Here is a 22,093-nt window from a genome sequence, read left to right as displayed (position 1 = left end):
AAATTACCCAGGAGAGCTTGTCTCTCTTAGTTTTGAGGTGCAGGGGTAACCCCTCCAAACCCCAGGGGATACAGCTCTTTAGATAGATAGAGAGTCCAATTACAAGGCACATTTTGGGAAGTGACCCAGAAAGAGACCCCAGCTGGTAGCCTCATTAAGCTATTAGCTGTCATGGCCTTGCCTTTCTGTTTCAGAACCCGATATGTGCAGCTTAGCTCCCAGGGGATGCACCTAGAGCTGTTAACAGATCCCCAGAGATGTGTGAAAGCAACATGCCTAGGGAACAGCTTGTGCTGGACAGGTCATGGAATGGCCCTGAGATGCTTGGATAGCCCCAAATGCTGTTGGGAAATCCTGGGCTAGTGGCCAAGCCCTCATTTCATCTCCCCTGGAGAAGAATGTTCATGCCTTCTAAAGGGAATTTGATTAGATGACCCCTGGGGTTCTTTTCAACTCTCAGATCCCATTGCTTTTTTCTTATATCCACTTATTCCAAAATAGCACATTCTCAAGACCTGTCTGAGATGGCCATGTAGCTCCAATTCCACCTTGGGGCAATGGATTAGATCTGGGAATCTGAAGCCTTATGACGTTATAGGACCTTTCTAGGTTAAAAGCAACAACAACCATAATCAAGTAATACAATTTTGTCAAAATGTTATGAGAATCTCCCAGACACTATACTTGGTATGGGGGGGGGGGGGAAGAGAGGAAATCTATCCCTGGCTTGACTCCCTCTCCAAAGATTAGGCAAATTAACCAAAATCAAACAAGAATGCATGTAATTGAACCAGGCTAACAAAACAACCAATAGGAAACCTATGTAATAAAATCTTTCTTTGCCCATCATAAACTAAAATCATAAAATGAAACAACCATTTTCCTCCGCTCTCTCCCCCTATAAATGTCTGGTGTCAATGGAAAAAAGTGAAAATGTTGTAGTGAAGGAAAGAGTGAGAGGATGGAGGGAAGAGAAGGAACAGAAGAAAAAAGTGATATAAAGACATTGAAGAAAAGGCTGCCTTGAGTGGCTGAAACAGGTCTCTGGGCTCCATCTCTGCTGCTGTCAATCATAGCCAGCTCTGCTTCCTTAACCATCAGTCTTTCAGGAAGGCACCGCTGCCATCCGTAGCCTCTGACACCGCTGAACCACTCTGGACTCTGGTGATGTGCCCAAAAGCTTTCTCTGTCACTTCTGCTTTGGGTAAGTGTTCTATCAACTTCAGACTTAACCATTTCTAAAGCATAAAGACTAGCAATAAAAATTTAACTATCAGCTCTCAAAAGCCCAAAGGACAGCACACACCTGGATACTAGGATGATTAAGAAATGTTTCCTGCTCTCAAGGCATTTATAATCTAGCAAATAGGATATGACATGCACACATTAATTATACAATAAATATTAAATCACCATAGGGCAAAATAAAGAGAAAAACATAAGATGACTGTTCTGTGCTTATGCAAAAGAGTGTATTTGAAATAGGCAGAGAGAAGGAATTTCTGCCTACAGGGAATCAGGGAAGGTTTCCTGAAAGAGGCAGCATTTGAGCTGAACCATGAAGGATTGGTAGACTCCAAAAGGCAAGGAGAGGGGTGGGAGAAAACATTCTCAGTATCAGGAAAGGTCTTGACAAAAATATAGCTAGAGAAGACACTGGATATATGACAGCAACAGCAAGCAGTCCAGTTTGGCTAATGTATAGCTGATGTGGAGAATATTAGGAGGAAAGAGGAGTGGCGCCAGATTGTAGTGGGCTTTGATGCCAAGCTAAGAAGTTTGAAAGATCCAATAAATAATAGTGAGCTATTAAGGAGTTTTGAGCAGAAAAGTAACATGACTAGATCAATATAAATGGAAGATTGATCTGGCATCAGTATGAAGGACTTCAGTAAGGTATAGGCTAGATTTATAACCCTGAGCTCAGGGTTCTAATTCTACACCACCACTCACTGCCTGTGTGATCTTAGCCAAGTAACTTAAGTTCTCTGGGCCTCAGTTTCCCCAACTGTAAAATGAAGAGGTTGGACTAGATGATCTCAAAGTATCTTTCTGACTCTAAATCTACAGTCCTGTTTCTGGAAAGGAAGCAATAGAGGTATCAGAAGCTGTTGGGCTATTGCAGTGATACAGGTGATGAATGAGGAACTATTCTAAGTTAGGAGATGGTGATATGCAGATGGTGGATGCAGGATTTGGCTACAGATTGTATGAGAATGGGAACAAAGAAGAGGGAAGGGTCAAAGATGATCTCAAGATTTAAACCATATTAACACATATGACACAACTAGTGTACCTCACGGTTGGTGGACAATGTGTTCAAAATAAAAATGAATTTTAAAAAAGCAAATATTGAGATAATAAAGCTGGGGGTAGAGATTGTGGTAAAAATTTCTCTTTCCTTTTGATGTCTATAAGAAGCTTTAGGTGGTTCAGTAGATAAGAGTTCTGGCCCTGGAATCAGGAAGACCTAATTTCAAATCCAGTCTCAGATAATTACTAGCTGTGTGACCCTGGGCAAATCATTTAACCTCTTTCTGCCTCAGTTTCCTCAACTGTAAAATGGGAGTAATAGAAGCACTCTGAAAGAATCAAATGAGATAATATTTGCAAAGCTCTTAAATTATTGCCTGGTACATTGTAGATATTAATAAATGTTTGTTTGTTTCCTTCCCTCTACAACTCATCCTAATCAGGGTGAAGCAGAAGTAATAAAATTTTGGTCACTAGGTGGCAACCCTTGCATTATTCCGGGTGGGAAGGAGGGAGAAGGAGGACTGGGGATATTATGATGTGGTGGGAAGAGGGTAGTGTCCTTGGCCAGGTATTGCAGTAGATGCACAGGATTAACAAGAGAAAGCCATTTGGAGACAGAAGAGAAGAAAGAAGCTGGATTCAGCAATAATGGCTCCTGTGCACTTAAAACCTTTCAGTGGTTTCACAAAAATACCTAAAACCAAACCAACGCAGCTTGCCAGAGGCTGTAGGGAGCCTTATCCTGAGTCCTTAGCTTCTGAAAAACATTTTCTGCAATTCTGGACGGATGACTTTGCCAAGGTCCTCTCTGGCTCAAAGCAAAGGAAAGCGTTCTTTTAAAATGTTGATTTCAATATTATAGGCTTTTGCTGATCTCTTGTTAATCAGCCTTTACATATGGAAGAATCCCAGATAGTGGCTCCATTTTCATTATAAAATAAATCACTTAACACTTAGTAAGATTCTTTTAAATGCATTTAAAAGAAAAATTAAATGCTTCAAAGGGGGAAAAAATATCTTTTTTTTTCCTCCAATACTCATGTGGATTGTGTAACTCAGGACAAAGCATTTAATCTCTCCTTTGAATTTTTCTAACCCCTGGAGAGTCTGCTGAGGCCCACTGAGGATGCATGAACTTGCCCAAGGTCACACAGGAGAGAAAGTAAAGTGCCACTATCCTACAATGCCTCTTTTTGCTCACAATCCAGGAAGGTAGAACCACTGTCAAGCCATTATCACACGCAAAGGAAATAGTCCAGGCTTTGGGACTAGCCCCCTCTTGGCCTTATTTTACTTAGGCCAATGGTGAATAAATGGCTTCTCTGCCCCCTGTTTCTTCTTCTTGCCATCATGCCCACAGAACAGAGAGCCAGAGGGCAGCAGCATGGGAATATTCCCTGTCACAGGGGACTCCTTTTACTGACAGAGATGTCCACTATTCTCACTCATGAGATAGATGGAATTGGTTCAGGCCGCCTTCCTCTCTAGGTCAACAATGTTTAGGAGAGGATTGAGTTGAAGCCTTCAAACAGAGTTAAAGGGAAGAACATCTCCCCACCCCAACCCCCCAAACAGGAACGCAGCCATTTTAAGCTTTGTTTTCTGTGTATATGATTTCATTGGTATAAGGAACTTCCAGGAAGCAAACTTCTCTTACCCATGCAGACTCACAACTATTGTGCAGTTTCTAGCTCCTTCAGAGGAGTTATGTGACTTGCTCAGGATAACAAAGCCAGTCTGTGTCAGAATTGGGGCTTACACCCAGGTTTTCCTGACTCCTCCCTTGGGAGGCTGTTCCCAAGGCAAACTCATCTGTCTGCTATTGAGGGACTTCCTCTCCCCATACGCTGATTTTGTCTCACTGTATTTTGTTTTCTGTTCATTCTGCTTTGGTTTACTGTTTTCCTTAATTTTTAATCAAGCATTTTAGCAGTGGTCCTATAGCAAACGAAATGAGGAAGAATTTGCTGAAATGCCAGGCAGGGATCCCTGTCAGAGGTCCTAACCATTTAGGGGTAAACTGATAATATAGGGAGAGAGACAGAAAAAGATGCCCTCTGGGGCATATGCATCCCTAGGAAAAGTTATAAAACTGGAGGTATTCCAAGTTTCCCAAGGGCATTTCTTCACACAGACAAATGAGGTTAGACTATACAGTCAGGAAAGAAATAAGCAATTTTTTTTTTGGTCTTTTTGGAGGGGGGAAGGTAGGGCAATTGGAGTAAGTGACTTGCCCAAGGTCACATGGCTATTTTTTTGTATTAAGTGTCTGAGGTGGGATTTCAACTCAGGTCCTCCTGACTCCAGGGCCAGTGCTCTATTCACTGCACCACCTAGCTGCCCCTAGAAATAAGCATTTTTTAAAGCACCTACTATGTGCCAGGCACTATACCAAACACTTTACAATTATCTTATTTGATCCTTACAACAGCCCTGAGAGGCAGGTGCTAGTATTATCTCCATTTTACAGATAAAGAAACTAAGACAGAAGTTAAGTGATTTGATCAGAGTCACAAAGTTAGTAAGGGTCTGTGGCCAAATTTGAACTCAGGTTTTCCTGATTCCAGGTCCATAATTCTATCCACTGGGCTGCTCAGTTGCCTCATCACCTAAAGGATTCTAGTAAATTGGCATCTTAGGAAGAAAATGGACAAGTAAATGGTGACTATCCTCTGCCCAAAAGTATAGAAGCAGCCATGGAAGCTAGCCCTCCTGCTGCAATGCCCTTTTGCCCAGTGCCCACCACCAGACAGAATCCTCTTTTCCAAGAATGAGAGGACTGAAGGAAGCTTGGCCGGTCAAATTCAGAGAGACAGCACTAGGCTGAGCCAACTCTCAGCATCCCCTTTTTCCCCATGTCCGGTGTGCCCCGGGTGTCAGCCCTGCAGCAGCACAAGCCAGGACTCCATACTGATGCCCACAGACACCCCTAGACAGCCCCCACACATCACAGTGACCCCACCGAGGCCGCAGACACTGCAACTCCTGCAGCTACACTGCCTGCCCCTCCGTCTCCAGCAGGCCTTTCCTCTTCCCTCACTCCCTTCCATTACGCTCTATAGAGGCTGTTTCAAGCAGATACAGCAGGCACTATGCACCCTGTGGCTTGCTACCACTCAACCTAGCTGCTTCCTGCACTATGGCAGCAGCCCACAAGGATCTCCCATGGACTGTGTGAGAATCCACTTGTGCCTCTTCACCTCCTCTCTGCAGGCACTGTCTGACCTTCTATTCTATTCTCCCACCATACTGACATTAGCCTCTGTTAGAGGTGAGCTCCCTCCGATGCAGGTCTATGCCCCCAAATCCCCAAGCCCTCAGTCCTTCAGGGGATATTTTGGGAACTGTTTTTCTTCATGGACCCTGTCTTCAGACAACCACAGCACTCTCCCATCTGCCTCATACACCATTTTTCCCTCTTTTCCTTGGTTCTCAGCCAGTGGAAGAAACGTTTTCCATCTTGAATTAACCTGGGACCATCAGGGAGGATCATAGAAGCTGATGAAAGGCATCCCAAGGGATTGTCTAATACATTTCTTTGCTTCCATGCAGAACAGTCATCAGTCCACCTGAAAATGAGAACTATCTGGCTGGGGAAGGCAAAGATAAATGAACAGACTGCTTCTTAAGCCAGTGACCTGAAGGAGAAAGAATAGGCACAAGGAGATACTATTATGCTGTAATCCTAGCTATGGGAGGCAATATAGAATAAGCGATAGAGAGCTAACCTCAGGGTCAAGGTGACCTGGCCTCAAGTCCCCCCTCTGACAAATACTGCTTGTGCAACCCCAGGCAAATCTCTAGGATTAGGGTTTTTCTACAGTGACAAAGTCCACATAGGGGTCAAGAAGAAGAAGGATTAAGCAAAAGCCATTGGATTTGGAAAAGATTATTAGTAATTGGAAAGAGAATACTTTTGGTTGAATGATGAGGTCAGAATCCAAATTCCAAATAGTTATTGGTCTGCATTGATGGAGGGAATTAGCTACCAACAGGTTCAGTCTTTCCCCCCTCAAAAAAAATTCTAGCTATGAGTATTGTCCATACTGGAAAATGACATTACAAAAGGAAAATAAAAAGATGGGAATGGAGGAGAAAATGTAGAAGGAAAAAGAGTGAGAAAGAAAGGGTTAAAAGGAGAAGAAATTGAAAAAGACAGAAGGAGGTTTTACAAAGTTCCAGAAGTCTGGAAAAGTGGGAGGGAGAAAGGAGGGAAGAGATTACGAAAGGCTTTGAATACCAGAGGATTTTATATTTGATCCTTAGAGACAATAGGGAGCCATTGGGGTTTATTGAGTGGAAGGGTGGTGTGGTCAGACCTGCACTTTAGATAAATCACTTAGTGACTGAATGGAGGGTGAACTGAAGAGGGGAGATGCTTGTGCCTGTGAGACCAACCAGCAGGCTATTACAATAAGCCGAGTGTAAGGTGATGAGAGCTTGTACCAGGTTGATAAGAGAGAAATGTTATGAGGGTAAAATCATTGGGTCCTAGAAACAGATGGGGGAAGCAGGAGTGGAGAGTGAGGAATCAAAGATGTCACCTAGGTTGGGAATCTGGGTGAGTGGGAGGATGGAGATAACTTCCACAACAATAGTGAGGTAAGGAGGAGGGGAGAGTTTAAGGCGAAAGACAATGAGCTCAGTGTCTGATATCTTGAGTTTGATATGTCTACTAGACATCCAGTTTCATATGTCCAATATTTGGAGATGCAAGAACAGAGATCAGCGAAGAGGTTAAATAAATTTGAAAATCATCATCATAGAAATGACGATTAAATCCTTGGGGGATGATGAAATCAGCAAGTGAAGTAGTATAGAAGGAGAAAAGGCCCCAGGACAGAACCCTTGTTAGCAGGTGTGACCTGGATGAAGGTCCAGCATAGGAGACTGGGGAATAGTCAGAGAGGTAGGAGGAGAAAGCAGTGCCACAAAAAACTAGAGAAAGGGTATCAAGGAAAGAAGGGGCTTTCAACTGGCAAAGTCTACATAGGGGTCAAGAAGGACGAGGACTGAGCAAAGGCCATTGGCTTTGGCATTGAAGAGATTATTAGTAACTGTAAAGACAGTAGTTTTGGTGGAATGATGACATTAGAAGTCAAACTGTAGAGAGTGAGAAAAAGGAAAGTTAGGCACCTATTGTAGAAGACATTTTCTTTTTTTTTTTTTTTGACAGTTGTCCATTTTTATTGCATATGCCAAATAGAAGGGTACTATGTCAGAGGAGATAGGGGAGGATCATTTTTAGTCTCCTCCTCTTTGGACAAAGTCTTGATGATCTCCTCTTTCTTAGCCTGCAGACGCTTTTCCTGATGCTTTCGTGCTTCTTTAGTCTTAGACCTTTGAGCTTCAGCCTGGTCAGCCAAGAGCTTCTTCCGGGCCTTGTCTGCCTTTAGTTTATGAATGTGCTCCATCAGGATTCGTTTGTTCTTGAACACATTTCCCTTCACCTTCAAGTACAGGCTGTGGTACATGTGGCGGTCAATCTTTTTGGATTCATGATATCTTCGAAGCAGACGGCAAAGAATCCTCATTCGCCTCATCCAGGTCACCTTCTCAGGCATATGAGCATTGGCAGTACCCTTTCTCTTACCAATACCCATGTGCCTGCCCTTCCTTCGAGCCAGAGTATTTTTTCGGCATCTGGCACAAGAGTGCACAGTAACGGGCTTCCGGATGATAAGCCCATCTTTAATCAGCTTCTGGATCTGCTGGCAGGAATTGGCATTGGCAATTTCATTGGTCTCATTGGGGTCAAGCCATACCTTCTTCTTTCCACATCGAAGGACACTAGAGGCAAGCCTCTTCTGAAGCCTGAGCATGCTCATGGCTGCAGCAGCAGCGCGGAAAAGGAAAGGAGAGAGCCGTAGAAGACATTTTCAAGGACTGTAAATCACAAAAGGGAGGAGATATTATGGGATATAAGAAGGGGAGATGGAGCAAGTGAGGGTTTTTTAAAGAATGAGTGAGACATGAGCACAGTTGTGGGCAATAGGAGAGCAGCTAGTAGATGGAGAAATTTAAGATAAATGAGAGAGTGGTGGTGATAGAGAGGGAGCAGCAATCTACTTGGGAAGAAGAAGTGGAATGGGATTACTTGAGCATGCAGAAGGGTTTGTTAAGACAGCCAGGTGGTACAAAGGATAGAGCACTGAGCTTAGAGTCAGGGAGACCTGAGTTCAAATCCAGCCTCAGAACACTTACTAGCCATGTGACCCTGGGCAAGTCACTTAACCTCTGTCTTCCTCAGTTTCTTCAACTATAAAATGGGGATAATAATGCCACCTGCCTCCTAAAGTTGTTTAAGAATCGAGTGAGATATTAGTAAAGCACATAGCACACTGCATAAGTGCTTAGCATAGCTAATGCATATTAGGAGCTACATAAATGCTAGGTGGTGGTGGTGGTAGTAGTAGTAGCAGTAGTGATAGTAAGTAGTAGCAGTAGTAGCAGTAGTAGTAGTAGTAGCAGTAGTAGTAGTAGTGTCTTGGCAAGGAGAAGGGCCCCCTCTTCATGAGAAAGAGTGACAAAGGCAGAGATAGTGATCAAAGGTTTCTAGGAAATGTGAGTTGAGGAGGAGGGGAGAAAAGGGCAGCCTCAGTGAATGGCCTTAATTTTTTCAGTAAAATATGAGGTGAGGTTCTCAGCTGAGAGGATGGGGGAAAGGGGAAATATAGGAGGCTTAAGGAGGGCTAAAATGGTTTGGAAGACTGAGTTAATTTTTGTTGTTGTTCAGTCATTTCAGTCATGTCTGCCTCTTCGTGACCCCATCTGGAGCTTCCTTGGCAAAAATGCTGGAGTGACTTACCATTTCCTCCTCCAGCTCATTTTTTTACAGATGAAGAAACTGAGGCAAACAGGGTTAAGTGACTTGCCCAGGGTTGTAGAGCTATTAAGTATCTAAAGTCAAATCTGAATTCACAACAGTGAGTCTTCCTGACTCCTAGCCCAGTTACTTTATCCACTGTGCCATGAGCTAATTCAAGAGGTATAATGTGATTATCTTTCAGTCATGCAGACCCAGGTGAGATTACATAACACAAATCTGTAATGGACCCAGTCAACACCATTTCATGATTTTTCCCCAAGCTGAGGCTTGGTAGGGCAAGATCAGCAATTAAGAGGCAAGGGACTCAAGAGAAGAGAACAGTGTAGAGTTGAACAAGTTCACCAAGGGGTCAAGATGGGGAAGGGAAGAGAGCCTAGCTAGTGCAGGGGTAATGGCCAGGGAAAGAACTAAGGGACTGAGGGACCCATTGAAGTTCATGGTGTGGATGAAGAACAGGGTTTGGAGTACAAGGCAGAGGGAAAGGTGGAAAGACAATAGATTATGAACAGATAAAGGAAATACATAGTTCATGAACCTAGAAGTAGTGCATTTGTGGGTGATGGCAAGATCAAGTATATGGCCATCTTTGTGTATGGCTGATGTGGGGTGGAGGAGTAAGTCACAAGAAATAAGTAAATTAAGGAACTGGGAAGTTAGAGTATTTTAGGGATTATCAGTATTTATGTTGACATCCCCTACTATGAGGTCAAGAGATTAGGAGGAAAAAAGACTGTGATTCCAAAGCCCCAGTGGATGAAATTCTGTAAAGTTTTTTCATAGCCTCTCCAACTATTTTTTTTCTGAACAAGTCCATAAAGCATATTGAGCAAGGTGGGAGTGGTCTTTCTAGAGCCTACTTGACTCTTACATGCCTTCTCCCAACCACCCTCACCTTTCACACGTGGGCACAGATCTTCCAAAATAAAGTCAAGGCTTAGAAAAACAAAATTTTGAAAAGCCCCAAAATGTTATCAAAGGACTGAAAACCTGTAGAGGAGGACATTAGAGATTATCTAGTCTAATCTCATTTTACAGCAGAGGAAGCCGAGGTCCAAAGAGGTCAGATGATTTCCCAGTTACAGAAGTAATGAGTAACTACACCCACAATTCAAACCCAGGTCCTCTGACACATAACCCAGTGCTTTTTTCCCCACTACACCTCATTGTGTCTTTTAAGCTCAAGGGTTCTGCCAACGTCCTTTCACCCCTTCTTCCCCTATGACAAAGGAGAAACACAGTACCACTCTACAAAAGAAAAGATCAAGAGAAATTGAGACAGTGAAAATACCTTGGCCTCTTTGCTCCCTACTCACCTCCCCTACACTAAGGAAACACCCAATTGGGTAGGAAGCATTCAGGTAGGAAGGTCTTTTCAAGTCACCCTCCCCATGCTTGTGGGACCCAGAGGTGACTCTGGGTGTTATTCCACCCCCAAAGATAGGTGTCAGGTTACAAGATTCATAAGCATTCCTGTTTGGCCACTTTACCTGTGTTGGTTTTGGTTTTGTTTTGTTTTTTTAAATAGACCATCCCCTCTCTCCCAAAGTCCTTCCTGGAATACCCAACAGAAGCAGTATGGTCTGAAGGGAGGAAATATGCTAAACTTCTAGGCAAGAGACCTGCCCCAAAGATAAATCTCCTTTGGAACATTCCTCTTGGGGATTTCTGATCAGAACCTCCTTAGGGAAGGCCTTCTTCACCCACCTTCAATCTCCAAGAAGTCAGCAGCTAGTACTGAGCAAGGTGAGTTCGAGATTACCCAGAGATCCTAGAATTAGGTGAAAAGAGGCTGTCCCTCTACATAGACGCCCCCTAATACATTTAGTCCAATATACCTGGTTTTCTCAAGCCATCAGGCATCCTCAAATTTGTCTGGAAAGTTTCCTATTTGAGAAGTCTATAACTGTGAGGAATCTATAACTTTAGGGAGAATAGAGGTCTGTAGTCAGTGACTGACTTGCTGATCCCACAATCCACATCCATACAAACTCCCAGCTTCCTAAGCCCCTTGGAACAGTGCTTGGAGGGGTCAGAACTTCAGAGATCCCTGTCTAACTCTAGGCAGTGTTTATCAGTCAGGTCCCTTCATTACTCAGTCGCTAATAACATAACAGTATGGTGAGCAGAGCCCTGAATCTGGAATTAGGAAAACAGGGTCTGCCTTGAACAAGTCCCATCATCTCTCCCTAAAAAGAAGAAGTTGGACTAGATAAGCTCTCTTAATTACTTCCATCTCTCACATTCCACAATCCATCCCCATTTCCTTTTCCCCTATTTCTTAAGCTCTTTTTGCAAAGTAGGCTTTGGGGGGAGGAGGGAAGAGGGGGAGGGGCAAGGGGGGTGTTAATCCCCAGGGGCAGGATATTTCTGGGACACAAGTGTGTCGATCTTTGCTGACTTTCAGGGTGCCTGCTAGCTATTCTCTTCCAAAAATACAAAATCCACCTCAACCCCAAATCATGCTTAGTGGTAAGGAAAGCTGATCAGTCAAGTATGGTAGAAATAGGTCATTCTAGCAAGTCTCTGTGGCTTTTCCTCTTCATATCATAGCTAGGACTTCTGCAGAAGCTTGGGAGCACAATCACCTCCACATCACAGAGGAGGAAAATGAAGCCCAAACAGAGGCTAAGGATGAGCTAACATCATACAGCAGCACCATGACTGGATTAGATCAGAACCAAGGAGTTCCCACATCTGTGAAACAAGGGGGTTAGACTAGATGACCTCCAAGGTCCCTTCCAACTGTGCATCCTATGAGCTGATTGCAACTGAGGGGAGCAGGAGAAGCATGAAGTTATTGATGGCATTTAGTAAAGGGAAATGAAGGACTGAAGAGGACACCTAAGGAGTTGCATAGCCTAAAGGACCCTAGGTCATAGGATCATAGCTAGAGAGGGAGGGGAAGGGGAAAGGGGGAAAAGAAGAAGGGAAGAGGAAAGGAAGGGGAAAGAGGAAAAGGGAGAAGTGAAGGAGAAGGAAGGAAGGGAAGGAGGTAGGGAAGGGAAAAAAGGGAAAGGGGAAGGAAAGTGTAAAGGGAAGCAGGAATGGAAGAAGGAAGGGAAGAGGGAACGGGGGAGGGAAAGGGGGGATCTAAAGTCCTTTAAGGCCACAGGCCACCAGACGGAGAGCTTAGGAGCAGCATTTATATATGTATAGAATTATCCAGTTCTTAGAATTATTCTGGAGAAAAGGATCTCTCACTACCAGTTATAGGGAGGCAGGATTTTGGCTCAGTAAAAAGAAGAAATTTCCAACAATTTTAGTAGCTCCCAAAATTATCCTATTTTGGGATAGGATCCATAAGTTCCTATTATATACCAAATTTTGTGCTAGGATCTGGGGATACAAATACAAAGAAAAAGAAAGAAATGTTTCCTCTCAAGGAGAGCATTGCATTATTAATGGAGGAGACAACCAGTCTATACAGAGTAAATATAATGAGAATATGAATAGGTATAAAGTAGCTAACCACAAAGTAGTTTGGAAGGGAAGGCACAAGGTGAAGGAGTGCACAGGTGTAGGGCACAGTCAGTTCAAAAACACAGAGACAGAGCTTGATGTACAAAGAAGAGACAGGCGGCCATTTTGGCTATACAGTATCTCAGAATATGGGAGGGAGAGAAATACCCAGGGAGGCTGGAAAGATAGATTAGCATCAGGTTGTGAAGGACTCTAAAAGCTAAACAGACAAGTTTCTATTTTATCCTAGAGACAAAAGTTGTTGGTTGAGTAGGGAATGACATGGTCAGATTTATTCCTAAAGAAAATCATGTTGGCAATTGTATAAAATGGTCTGAAGTGGAAGGAGACTGGAGGCAGGGAGGCCAGTTTGGAAGCTTTTCTAACAATCTAGGTGACAGGTGATGAGAAGCTAAATTAAATAGATAACTATGTGATTAAAGAGAAGGGATTAGGAATGAGAGACCAAAAAGTTAAGGATAATGCCAAGGGCACTTGACTAAGAGACTGAAGACTGAGAGGATGGTGTACTTGACAGAAACAGAGATGTTTAGAAGAGGGAAGGGTTTGAAGGGAAATATGAGTTCTGTTTTGGGTGCATTGAGTTTGAAATTTCTATGGGACATCCAATTCAAAATATTCAATAGGCAGTTGGAGATGAGGAACCAAAATTTATGGAAGAGACTTAAGTTGGATATATAGATCTGTCAATCATTTGCTTAGAGATCATAATTAAATCCATGGGAATGGACTGCTTTTTTAGGTAGTGAGTTCCTGGCACTGGAAATGTTCAAACAGTGGTTGAATAACAACTCCAAGGGGATTGGCTTTTATGGTTCTCTCCTACTCCAATATTAGGTTTACCTAATATCCAGAGAAGTCTAATGATTTGCTTGAGTTTCCATAAGTAACTATTGACTGCACTAAGACAAGAACCCAAAGTTTCTGACTCCAGTGTCAGTTGTGTTTTTCCTATTCTTGTGTGTTGAGTTGTTTTAAGAGAAATGAACTAGAAGAGGGAAAGAGTTGGGGGTATCTTTGACAGAAACAGGTTCCCCTAAATCTTTCTCTCTTCCAAACTTTTCCAGAGAGAGACTGGGGGGAGGGGACTCTAAAGAACAAGACCATAGTAGAGGTGGGTCATCTGGCCCAAAGACAACCCAAGAGTATAGCCAGAACCTAAGCCTCCCAGCTTCTCATCCAGGAAGGGTCTAGGCTGAAACTCATCCTGACTCAACATGGAGAGTCCATGCCCTGGGAGAACTTCACTAAAGAGACAGGGAAGAGATACTAAAGCTATAGCCTGCCCCTTTGGAGTGCTAAGATACCCAGTGGGTCCTAGGCTAGACACCCTAGTTACTAGGCTACCTGCTTTTTCAGGGAAGGTGGGCCCTAGAAAAGGTCCCAAATACCCATACGATCTAGAAGAATATAGAAGGGTGAGGAGAGACCACCTAGATCTACCCAACTGTCTGCTCATCCCATGCTAAAACAAGGAGGAATGGTACCGGTCAATAGAGCGAAGAGCTGAAACTCTGAGGGGGACTTTGACTGACTCCAAGCAGCACAGCCAATGAGTTGGCAGACCAAAAGTAGTTGATGTTTCCACATTCTCTGAAAAGAGCTCAGCATTATAAGCAACAGTCTACAGATGGAGAAACCAAATCACAGGGCTAATGCAAAAGCCCTGGATCTCCAGAGAAAGGGAGTGCCACAGCCATCAGGACACCCTGGCTTCATGCCCCATGAGCTAACCACCAAATCACTCTCTCTTAATAAGCCTATTATTTCCAATTAATTAAAGCCAGGATAAATGGTAGCTCATTCTCTCCTGTGAGTCCCTCCCTATACAGAGAGCTACACAGGCTGCTGCCCATTAACAATAAGTTTCCCCTAAACCTATTCAACAAGTATTGGCCAAGTGCCTACTCTGTGCCCAACCCAGGTTAGGCTCTCCAGGGATTCAGAAATATAAGAAGGTAACCCTCCCCTTTGAAGGGGGGTCACACATTGACTACCAAGTAAAGTGTGACTTAAACTCTGAAGACTTAACCCTAGAGAGAGACCAGGAACTCTTTTACTCAGGGATCCTGGGCTTCATTTATTGGCTATCTAGAAGATCTAAGCCCCATATTCATCCAGAACCTTTGGATGAGGAGCCCCTAAGGCTACTCAGAACCTCTGGAAATGATAGAGAAAGAGCAAATCCCTCCTTCCCACTCTCTTTTATACTTCAAAATATAAGGGCTCAGATCAGTACAGACCCAAAGCATTTGGCCAGATTTGGCTGGGCCTCAGGAATATAGCAAGTCAGAAAGCCATCCAGTTTTTCACATTGGCCTCTCAGGTAGTCAGCCTGGAAAGGATGTAGTTCCCTGAAAATATCTAGAAGAGAAATGGGAAACTGTGGAGCCCACCCAATTAGTCTCTTCCTACATGGTCTTGTGTTGGGTGAGAGCTCTCCTGAGAGAGTTCCTCCGAGTGAAATGAGAGGTCAGACTAAAGAGCCCCTGGAGGAGAAGCCCAACACCGAAGTCCCCACCTAGCCAGAGGAGGGGATCCTGATATTATTCTTATCACTGAAGGAAACCCAGGAAGGATCCCAGGTTGGTATACTGTTTGCACATGAGATACAGGTTTTTAACTCAGAGGGCATTGTTGTTCAGTCACTTTTTAGTCGTGTCTTACTTTTCATGGTTTTCTTAGTAAAGATACTGGAGTGGTTTGCCATTTCCTTCTCCAATTCATTTTATAAATAAGGAAACTGAGGCAAACAGAGTTAAGTGACTTGCCCAGGGTCATAAAGCTAGTAAGTGTTTGAGGTCAGATTTGAACTCACAAAGATGAGTCCTCCTAACTCCAGGCCCACTCTATCCACTGTACCACCTGGCTGCCCAACTCAAGCGGGGAGAGAGGGTATAAATTTCTTACGGCACTTAGAGATCTAGTCTCTAATCTCCATCTGGGAAACTTACCAAGCCTTGCCCTCTTCATTCTACTGATGAGAAAGTGTAAAGAAGACTGTGAGTAAATAAGGAACCCAGGCAGAGCAGGAACTAGTGCTCTGACCTTCTGGTGAACAAGTGAGCCCCTGCCCAACCTCTCTTCTTGCCTCTTTAACAACCTAATTTTAAACTCTCCTCTGGCCTAGCCCCCTCAAGGTATGAGCAAGGCGAGTGCTTCATTGTCTGCTCTCTTATAACAGTCCCCACTTATCAGGCTTCCTTGACCTCTGACACAGGGGGCACAAGAGGGAACAAAGAAGGGTTTAAAGCCACTGTCTGAGGATGCAGCTGTCACTGACATTATGACACAATGACACCATGTCCCAACTCTTTGGTGTTCTCTGGGACTAAGACATCAGGCAACTTACAGTCCACCACAGGCCTTCCCCAGAAACACACAGAGCCCAGGAGAATATAGTCACAAAGGAAGAAAATAAAGCCACCCAAGTATAACAGATACCCCCTCTCCCACAGTGAACCTGCTTCACCATAAGGCCTCACCTAACTCTCTCTCTGCTTTCCTCTTTCTACAACATCAGCAGAAAAGGCTAGCCACTAAACACCAGCTCAGAATGTCTAACTTTCCCTGCTTTTAAGCAGTCTCAGGTTGAGAGAAAGACAAAAGTAGTCCTCAAGGATAGTGTCCACATCTGCTTTTTCCAGACTCCACAGTTCAATAATCCAGACTTTCTTAGAATAGCATAACTGACATCTAGATGGAAAAGTTCTACAGAGCTGGCCTTGGGTGGGTCCACAGAATCACAGTCTGACATAGACTAGAATGAGAATCCCTTCTATGATATACCCAACAAGCAGTCACTTAGCCTTTGACCAAAGACCCCTAGTGAGGGGAGAAGACTACAACCTCCCAAGCTAGTTGGCCCATTCCACTTTGGGACAGCTGTGTTCCCCCATCAAGACAATAATCTGCCTGTTCTGGTTCTGCCCTCTGGAGTCAAAGCAGACCAAGTCTAATCTCTCATTTTCCTCGTAACTGCCCTTCAAATATGTCGACATACCTACCATGTTGTTTCCTCAACACTCAAGTCTTCTCTTCTCCTGGCCAAACATTCCCAATTCCTTCACCAGATCCCCATCTGGCACGATCCTAAAGCCTTCCTCCACCCTCGCTGCCCTCCTCTGGGCACTCTCCCAATTATCATTGTCCTCTCTAAAATTCAGCTTACAGACCTAAGCACAATATCCCAAGTGTGGTGTGACCAGAGCAAAGTTCACCAATACCGTCACTTCCCCAATCCTTAGCATCATGTCTGTCTTAATTGAGCTCAGGTTCTTATTAGTTGTTTTTATCTTTTTTTTTTGGGGGGGGGGGAGAGGGGAAGGGTGACAACTATATCACACTGTTAGCTCATACTGAGCTTGTAGTCCACTAAAACCCTCAGATCTTTTTCACCCTAACTACTATCAAGATGTGCCTTATCTTGCATTTGTAAAATTGATTTTTTTAACCCAAGTGTAAGACTTTACACTTATCCTCATTCAATTTCACCTTCTTAGGTTTGTTCCAAAAGCCTAGCTCATCAAGAACGGATCTTGACTGTCATCTAACATATTACTGAGCTTTCTGAGGCTTATATCAGCAGCAAACTTGATAAACATGTCTTAAGCACGTCCAAATCTTTAGGCTTTGCTTGATTTTCACCTTCTTTATTCTTCTGCTATGCAAATCTTAAAAAAAAAAAAGATTGGCATGTCTTATTTACCAAGGGACAGAGAGGAAAGGCCTGGAGAAATGGGGACCGGTGTGTTCTCTTCAATAAAGACAAGAGTTGGCATACAGCAGATTCTTTATAAATGCCTATGGACTGACTGACAAAATCCAGTGATTCCAGGAGGAGACTCCAACCAGAAGAACCATCCAGGCAGGTGGGACAATCAAGACTGTATGGCCATAGAGACCCTAAAATACCACAGGTAGAGGGAGTAAGTCTCTTGGAATTGCCACCTAGAATCTGCCTATTGGATAGTGACCAGCTTAGGGTGGGACTTCCCCAAAAGGCAAGTAGGAAGGAAGGCGAAACGTGTTTATTAATATGCACACCATGCTAACTATTATCTAATATTATCTCATTTGATTCTTACAAAAACCGGGGAAATAGGTGCTATCATGAACCCCATTTTGCAGTAAAGGAACCTATGGCAGAAAGAGTCATTTGCCCAGGGTCACGGCTAGTAAATATCTGAGACTGGATTTGAATTCATGTCTTCCTGACTGGGATCCAGTGCTCTATGCATTGCACCACCCAGCTGCCTACAGGCATTCCTCCAGAAGAAGGGGAGTCTACTAGGAGTGATGAGTAATGGTCTGAGCTGCCTAACCTCTGACCTGCTCTTTCTGGCTATGCATTGTCATAGAGTTTTGACAGAGTCATAGGAAAACCCCAAGACAACATTATAACCCTTTCCCTTTCTGATCAGGGTGATCTGAGTTTCCTACATTAATAGTAGATGTGAGGAAAAGAGGCAGGTAACAAAAGACTTACCTCACTTAAGTGAAGTAAAGCCCTTCTTCTACCTTCCTCTACCTTCCAGTGAAGTAGGAGACCGTTCAGAAAGGGAGAAGGTCAATTACCCAGAGGATTGAGAGTCACCAGCCTTGGAATAATGGACCAAAGCAGATAAAGAAGGAAAACATATATACATGTATATATGATATATATAGGGGGTTTTCTTGGCAAAGACACTGACATGATTTGTCATTTCCTTCTCCAGCCCATTTTGCAGATGAGGAAACTGAGGCAAACAAGATTGAGTGATTTGTCTAGTGTCTGAGGTGAGATTTGAATTCACAAAGATGAGTCTTCCTGACTCCACACCCAGCTCTCTATCCAAGTTTCCTCTCATCCAGGTTAAACACTTTCTTTCTTTTTTTTTTTTTTTAAAAGCAATCAGGGTTAAGTAACTTGCTCAAGGTTACACAGCCAGTTATTTCTGGGTGTGGTGCTGAGTGTCTGAGCCCGGATTTGATCCAGGTCATCCCGACACTGGAGCCGGTGCTCTTACTCGCTGAGCCACCTGGCCGCCCCTAAGCAATTGGGGTTAAGTAACTTTCACAAGGTTACACGGCCAGGTGTTTCTGGGTGGGTGCTGAGTGTCTGAGCCCGGGATTCGATCTCCAGGTCTTCTCAACACTGGAGCCGGTGCTCTTACTCGCTGTGCTACCTGGCCGCCCCAGGTTAAACACTTTCAGCTCCCAGGACTGATCCTGAGCTGTTCCTCCTGGACACACCCACTGGTCACTGTCCTCTTCACAGGCTCCAGCTTGTCCATGTGGCACTTCTGGACAGTGAAAGACCAGAATCACAGGAAGGACCAATAGGAAGACAATGTAAGATTTCAGAAACAGGGCAAAGGAGTGTCAAAAGAAGCAAGCATGGTGTCGGCAGTATGCTGTAGTAGAAAGTGTACTCCTTGACTGTGCACTGAAAACCTAGATTCAAACCACTTGTACAATCTTCATCTCTCTGAGTTGCAATTTCCTCATCTATAAAATGAGGGGATTGGACTAGACAGTCTTTAAAGGCTGGCATTCTTTGGGAGGTGAGAGCTGCAAGTATCATTTTTCTCTAATAGAGAAAAAATTAGAGAACATTACAAAAAAATCAAAGACAAAGAAGTTGAGAAAAAAAAATCTTTCAGGCTCCATGTGCAATACCAGGGAGTTCTAAGTTATCAGTTACAGAGCAGGGTATCGTTGTAAATTATCCCTCCTTAAAGGATCCCTGGGATGGCGTCAAACTGCTCTGCATCAACAAGGGACTGGAAACAAAACAGATTACGTGCCTGGCACTCATACACACCTTGCATTAGCCACAGTTAGAGAACACTTGTGTCCTTCCAGTCACCGCACCCTAGCATGAAATAGAGCTGGAGAAATTCCAGAGCAGGGCAATAAGAATGATTCTGAGGTGGATGTACCTGCACACGTGCACACACTCGCGCACGCGTACATACACACACACACACACACACACACACATTCATCCCTGTGGAGACGCTCTACACTGGAACCATTGTGTAGGAAAACAGCAGAACCCAGGGCTTGCATCTCATCTCTCCTGCTTTGGGGTCCTCATATTCCCAGGTTCTGAAGATCCAGGGGTAGGCCCCCTATTCTAGGGCCACCTTGGCCTCATCTCTCTCAGACGTAGTCATTCTTCCTAACTCTCTAGCATTGAATCAATCCCAATTAGGGGGATGCAGATAAATGTTTAACAACTGACTGAGGGGTGGCAGGAGAAGGATGTACCTTTGATACCTTTAAATTTAATCTGCATTATTATTAACATTTTCCCATCACTTTCTTAAGTCTATACAAGCAACAAAATAATAAAGCAATCCCTAATTTGTAGCACTTACCAGTTTCTGAGCTATAAATGCTCATGGAGAAAATTTAACTATCAGCTCTTAAGAGACCAAATAAACTGGCTCTATTATCTCCCTTATCTCGACCTCTCTTAATGCTAGTTCCTTCCTTCTGTTAATTATCTCCAATCTAGTGTGTGTGTGTGTGTGTGTGTGTGTGTAGAGAAAGAGAAAGGAGGAGGAAGAGGAGGAGGAGAAGGAAGAGGAGAGAAAGAGAGAGAGAGAGAGAGAGAGAGAGAGAGAGAGTAGGTAATACATCAGATAAAGTGCCAGGCCTGGAGTCAGGAAGACCTGAGTTCAGATTTGACCTCAAATACTTACTAGCTGTGTGACTCTGAGCAAGTCACTTAACCCCGTTGGCCTCAGTTTCCTCATCCGTAAAATGAGCTGGAGAAGGAAATGGCAAAGTACTCCAATATCTTTGCCAAGAAAGCCCCAAATGGGGTCACCAAGAGTGAGACACAACTGAAAACAGTTGAACAACTATATGTATATATGTGTGTATGTGTGCACATACACACACACATATATCTTATTTGTATATGTGTTTGCATGCTGTTTCCTCTATTAGACCGTGAGTTCCTTGAGAACAGGGCCTATCTTTTACCTTTCTCCGTATCCTCAGTGCTTAGCATAGTTTCTGTCACATAGTAAGTTTAATAAATGCTTACTGATTGACTGACTGACAACAGTCTCTACACCTGCAGGCAATTGTAATTATTAACCCCTCATATACCACTGTGCATTTCCATAGAAGCATGTTTCTACTTCATACAAAGCCAGCTTCTACTTCCTTCATTCAGCAACTACTCTAACCTCTGTCACAAATACACATGAGAGACAGATCTCACCACACCAGACTACACTGACCACCAATAACAAAAAGTATTAATGCTCTCTTCTAGGCCTCAGGACTAATTAGCTGTTGCAGACAACTGCTCAAACATCCCACCTTCCTCTAAACCTTAAAACTGCTGAGTAGCACACTGTATCAGATAGATCTGAGTTCAGATCCAGCTTCAGACACTTACACTTCAGTGTGATCCTAGCAATGTCACTTAAGATCTAACTGCCTTATTTCTTCAGCTGCAAAATAAGGACAACAGTAATGCCTGCCTTCCAGGTCGCTGTGAGGATTAAATGAGATAAAGTTTGTAAGTGCATAGCACACAAAAGGCACTACATAAATGCTTATTCCTTTCCTTTTCCCATCCATTTTACAGATTAGGCAAGAGACTCAAAGACATTAAATGACTTGCTCAAAGTCATAAAGCTAGTAATTACTGGAGCCTAATTTGAACTCATTGAATCTGATACTCTTGTTACAGTATCACTCTGCCTTTCATTTATATAACGTTAAAGAGGATGTTTAGAGAAAAAAGACCCATTAAAGAAAAAGATGGATATTGTCAGTATTATTACTGATCACTCACAGGGTTGGGGGTATTGAAAATAATACCTTTTGTTTTTCTTTTTCAAAGAAGACATCATTTCTCTGGGACACATTTGTGTCACAACTCATCAGTAGGGGAACGGAAATAGATAAAAGCCCAAAGTTTGGCCAAGAAAGGTGGGAAATATTCATTGAACCCAGTGGGTAGAAGTCATTCCAGATGCATGCATAAGCTGATAGCTGTAGACATTAACCCAAAGCACCCAGGGGCCAGAAGCTAGAATTCTGTGAAAGGTACACTGGGGGTACCCAAACTTCAACATCAGAAAACAAACCAATTTAAGGTTTGAGGCCCTGCCACAAGATAGTCCCCTAAGGACGATGACAGTTGGCCACATGGGAAAGCCAAACACAGACACTAGTTAGGCCAAAGGGTGCTGAAGCACAGCTTCAACAAAGGACCAAGTCAACCTTAACTGAGTAGGATGAAGACCAAGGAAAGAGGTTGTGTCTTCGGAAGCTTTGCCTCCCACCTCCAATTTGATCATGGCTATCAGAAGATTTCCATGCTCTCTAAACTGTCCCATTCTGAATTTTTAATTATTTTGGCTCCCTTGTTTTATCTTTTCCACTTAATAGTTATTAATTCTCCTTCTAAAAGCCAACTAAATTCAATTCAGTAAACACTTATTACTCAATTAGTAAACATTTATCAAATACCAACAGTGCTAGGATTGGGAATAAAAATACAAAGGTAATAACCCT

The 22,093-nt window shown here is 43.4% G+C and overlaps 3 protein-coding genes across 4 annotated transcripts in view; 1 reads left to right on the top strand and 2 right to left on the bottom strand.

Moving 5' to 3' along the window:
* SMIM35 (small integral membrane protein 35) overlaps nt 1-22,093 on the bottom strand; it is a 66,547-nt gene that overhangs the window by 40,869 nt on the left and 3,585 nt on the right. The gene's annotated exons all lie outside the window — the stretch shown is intronic.
* Nucleotides 7,408-8,123, bottom strand: LOC138145001 (large ribosomal subunit protein eL19-like). The gene has a single exon (XM_069066593.1). The coding sequence runs from the start codon at nt 8,082-8,084 to the stop codon at nt 7,470-7,472; it is 615 nt and encodes a 204-aa protein (XP_068922694.1). The 5' UTR covers nt 8,085-8,123; the 3' UTR covers nt 7,408-7,469.
* The window catches only part of TMPRSS4 (transmembrane serine protease 4), a 46,273-nt gene continuing 34,733 nt past the window's right edge, over nt 10,554-22,093 (top strand). For both annotated transcript variants that reach the window (XM_069066691.1, XM_069066690.1), the window contains exon 1: nt 10,554-10,828. The gene's annotated coding sequence lies outside the window, so the exon portion shown is untranslated. The remainder of the gene's footprint in view (nt 10,829-22,093) is intronic.

This window comes from Petaurus breviceps, unplaced genomic scaffold (assembly GCF_028583685.1).
Source record: "Petaurus breviceps papuanus isolate PSGF00001 unplaced genomic scaffold, PetGlider_PUasm1.0 90723, whole genome shotgun sequence".
In the NCBI taxonomy this organism is placed as follows: domain Eukaryota; kingdom Metazoa; phylum Chordata; class Mammalia; order Diprotodontia; family Petauridae; genus Petaurus; species Petaurus breviceps.
This window is presented reverse-complemented; position numbering and strand designations above follow the sequence as displayed.

What these genes read in the sequence shown, in the direction of transcription:
- LOC138145001 (XM_069066593.1), bottom strand. Translation starts at nt 8,084, where the DNA reads ATGAGCATGCTCAGGCTTCAGAAGAGGCTTGCCTCTAGTGTCCTTCGA.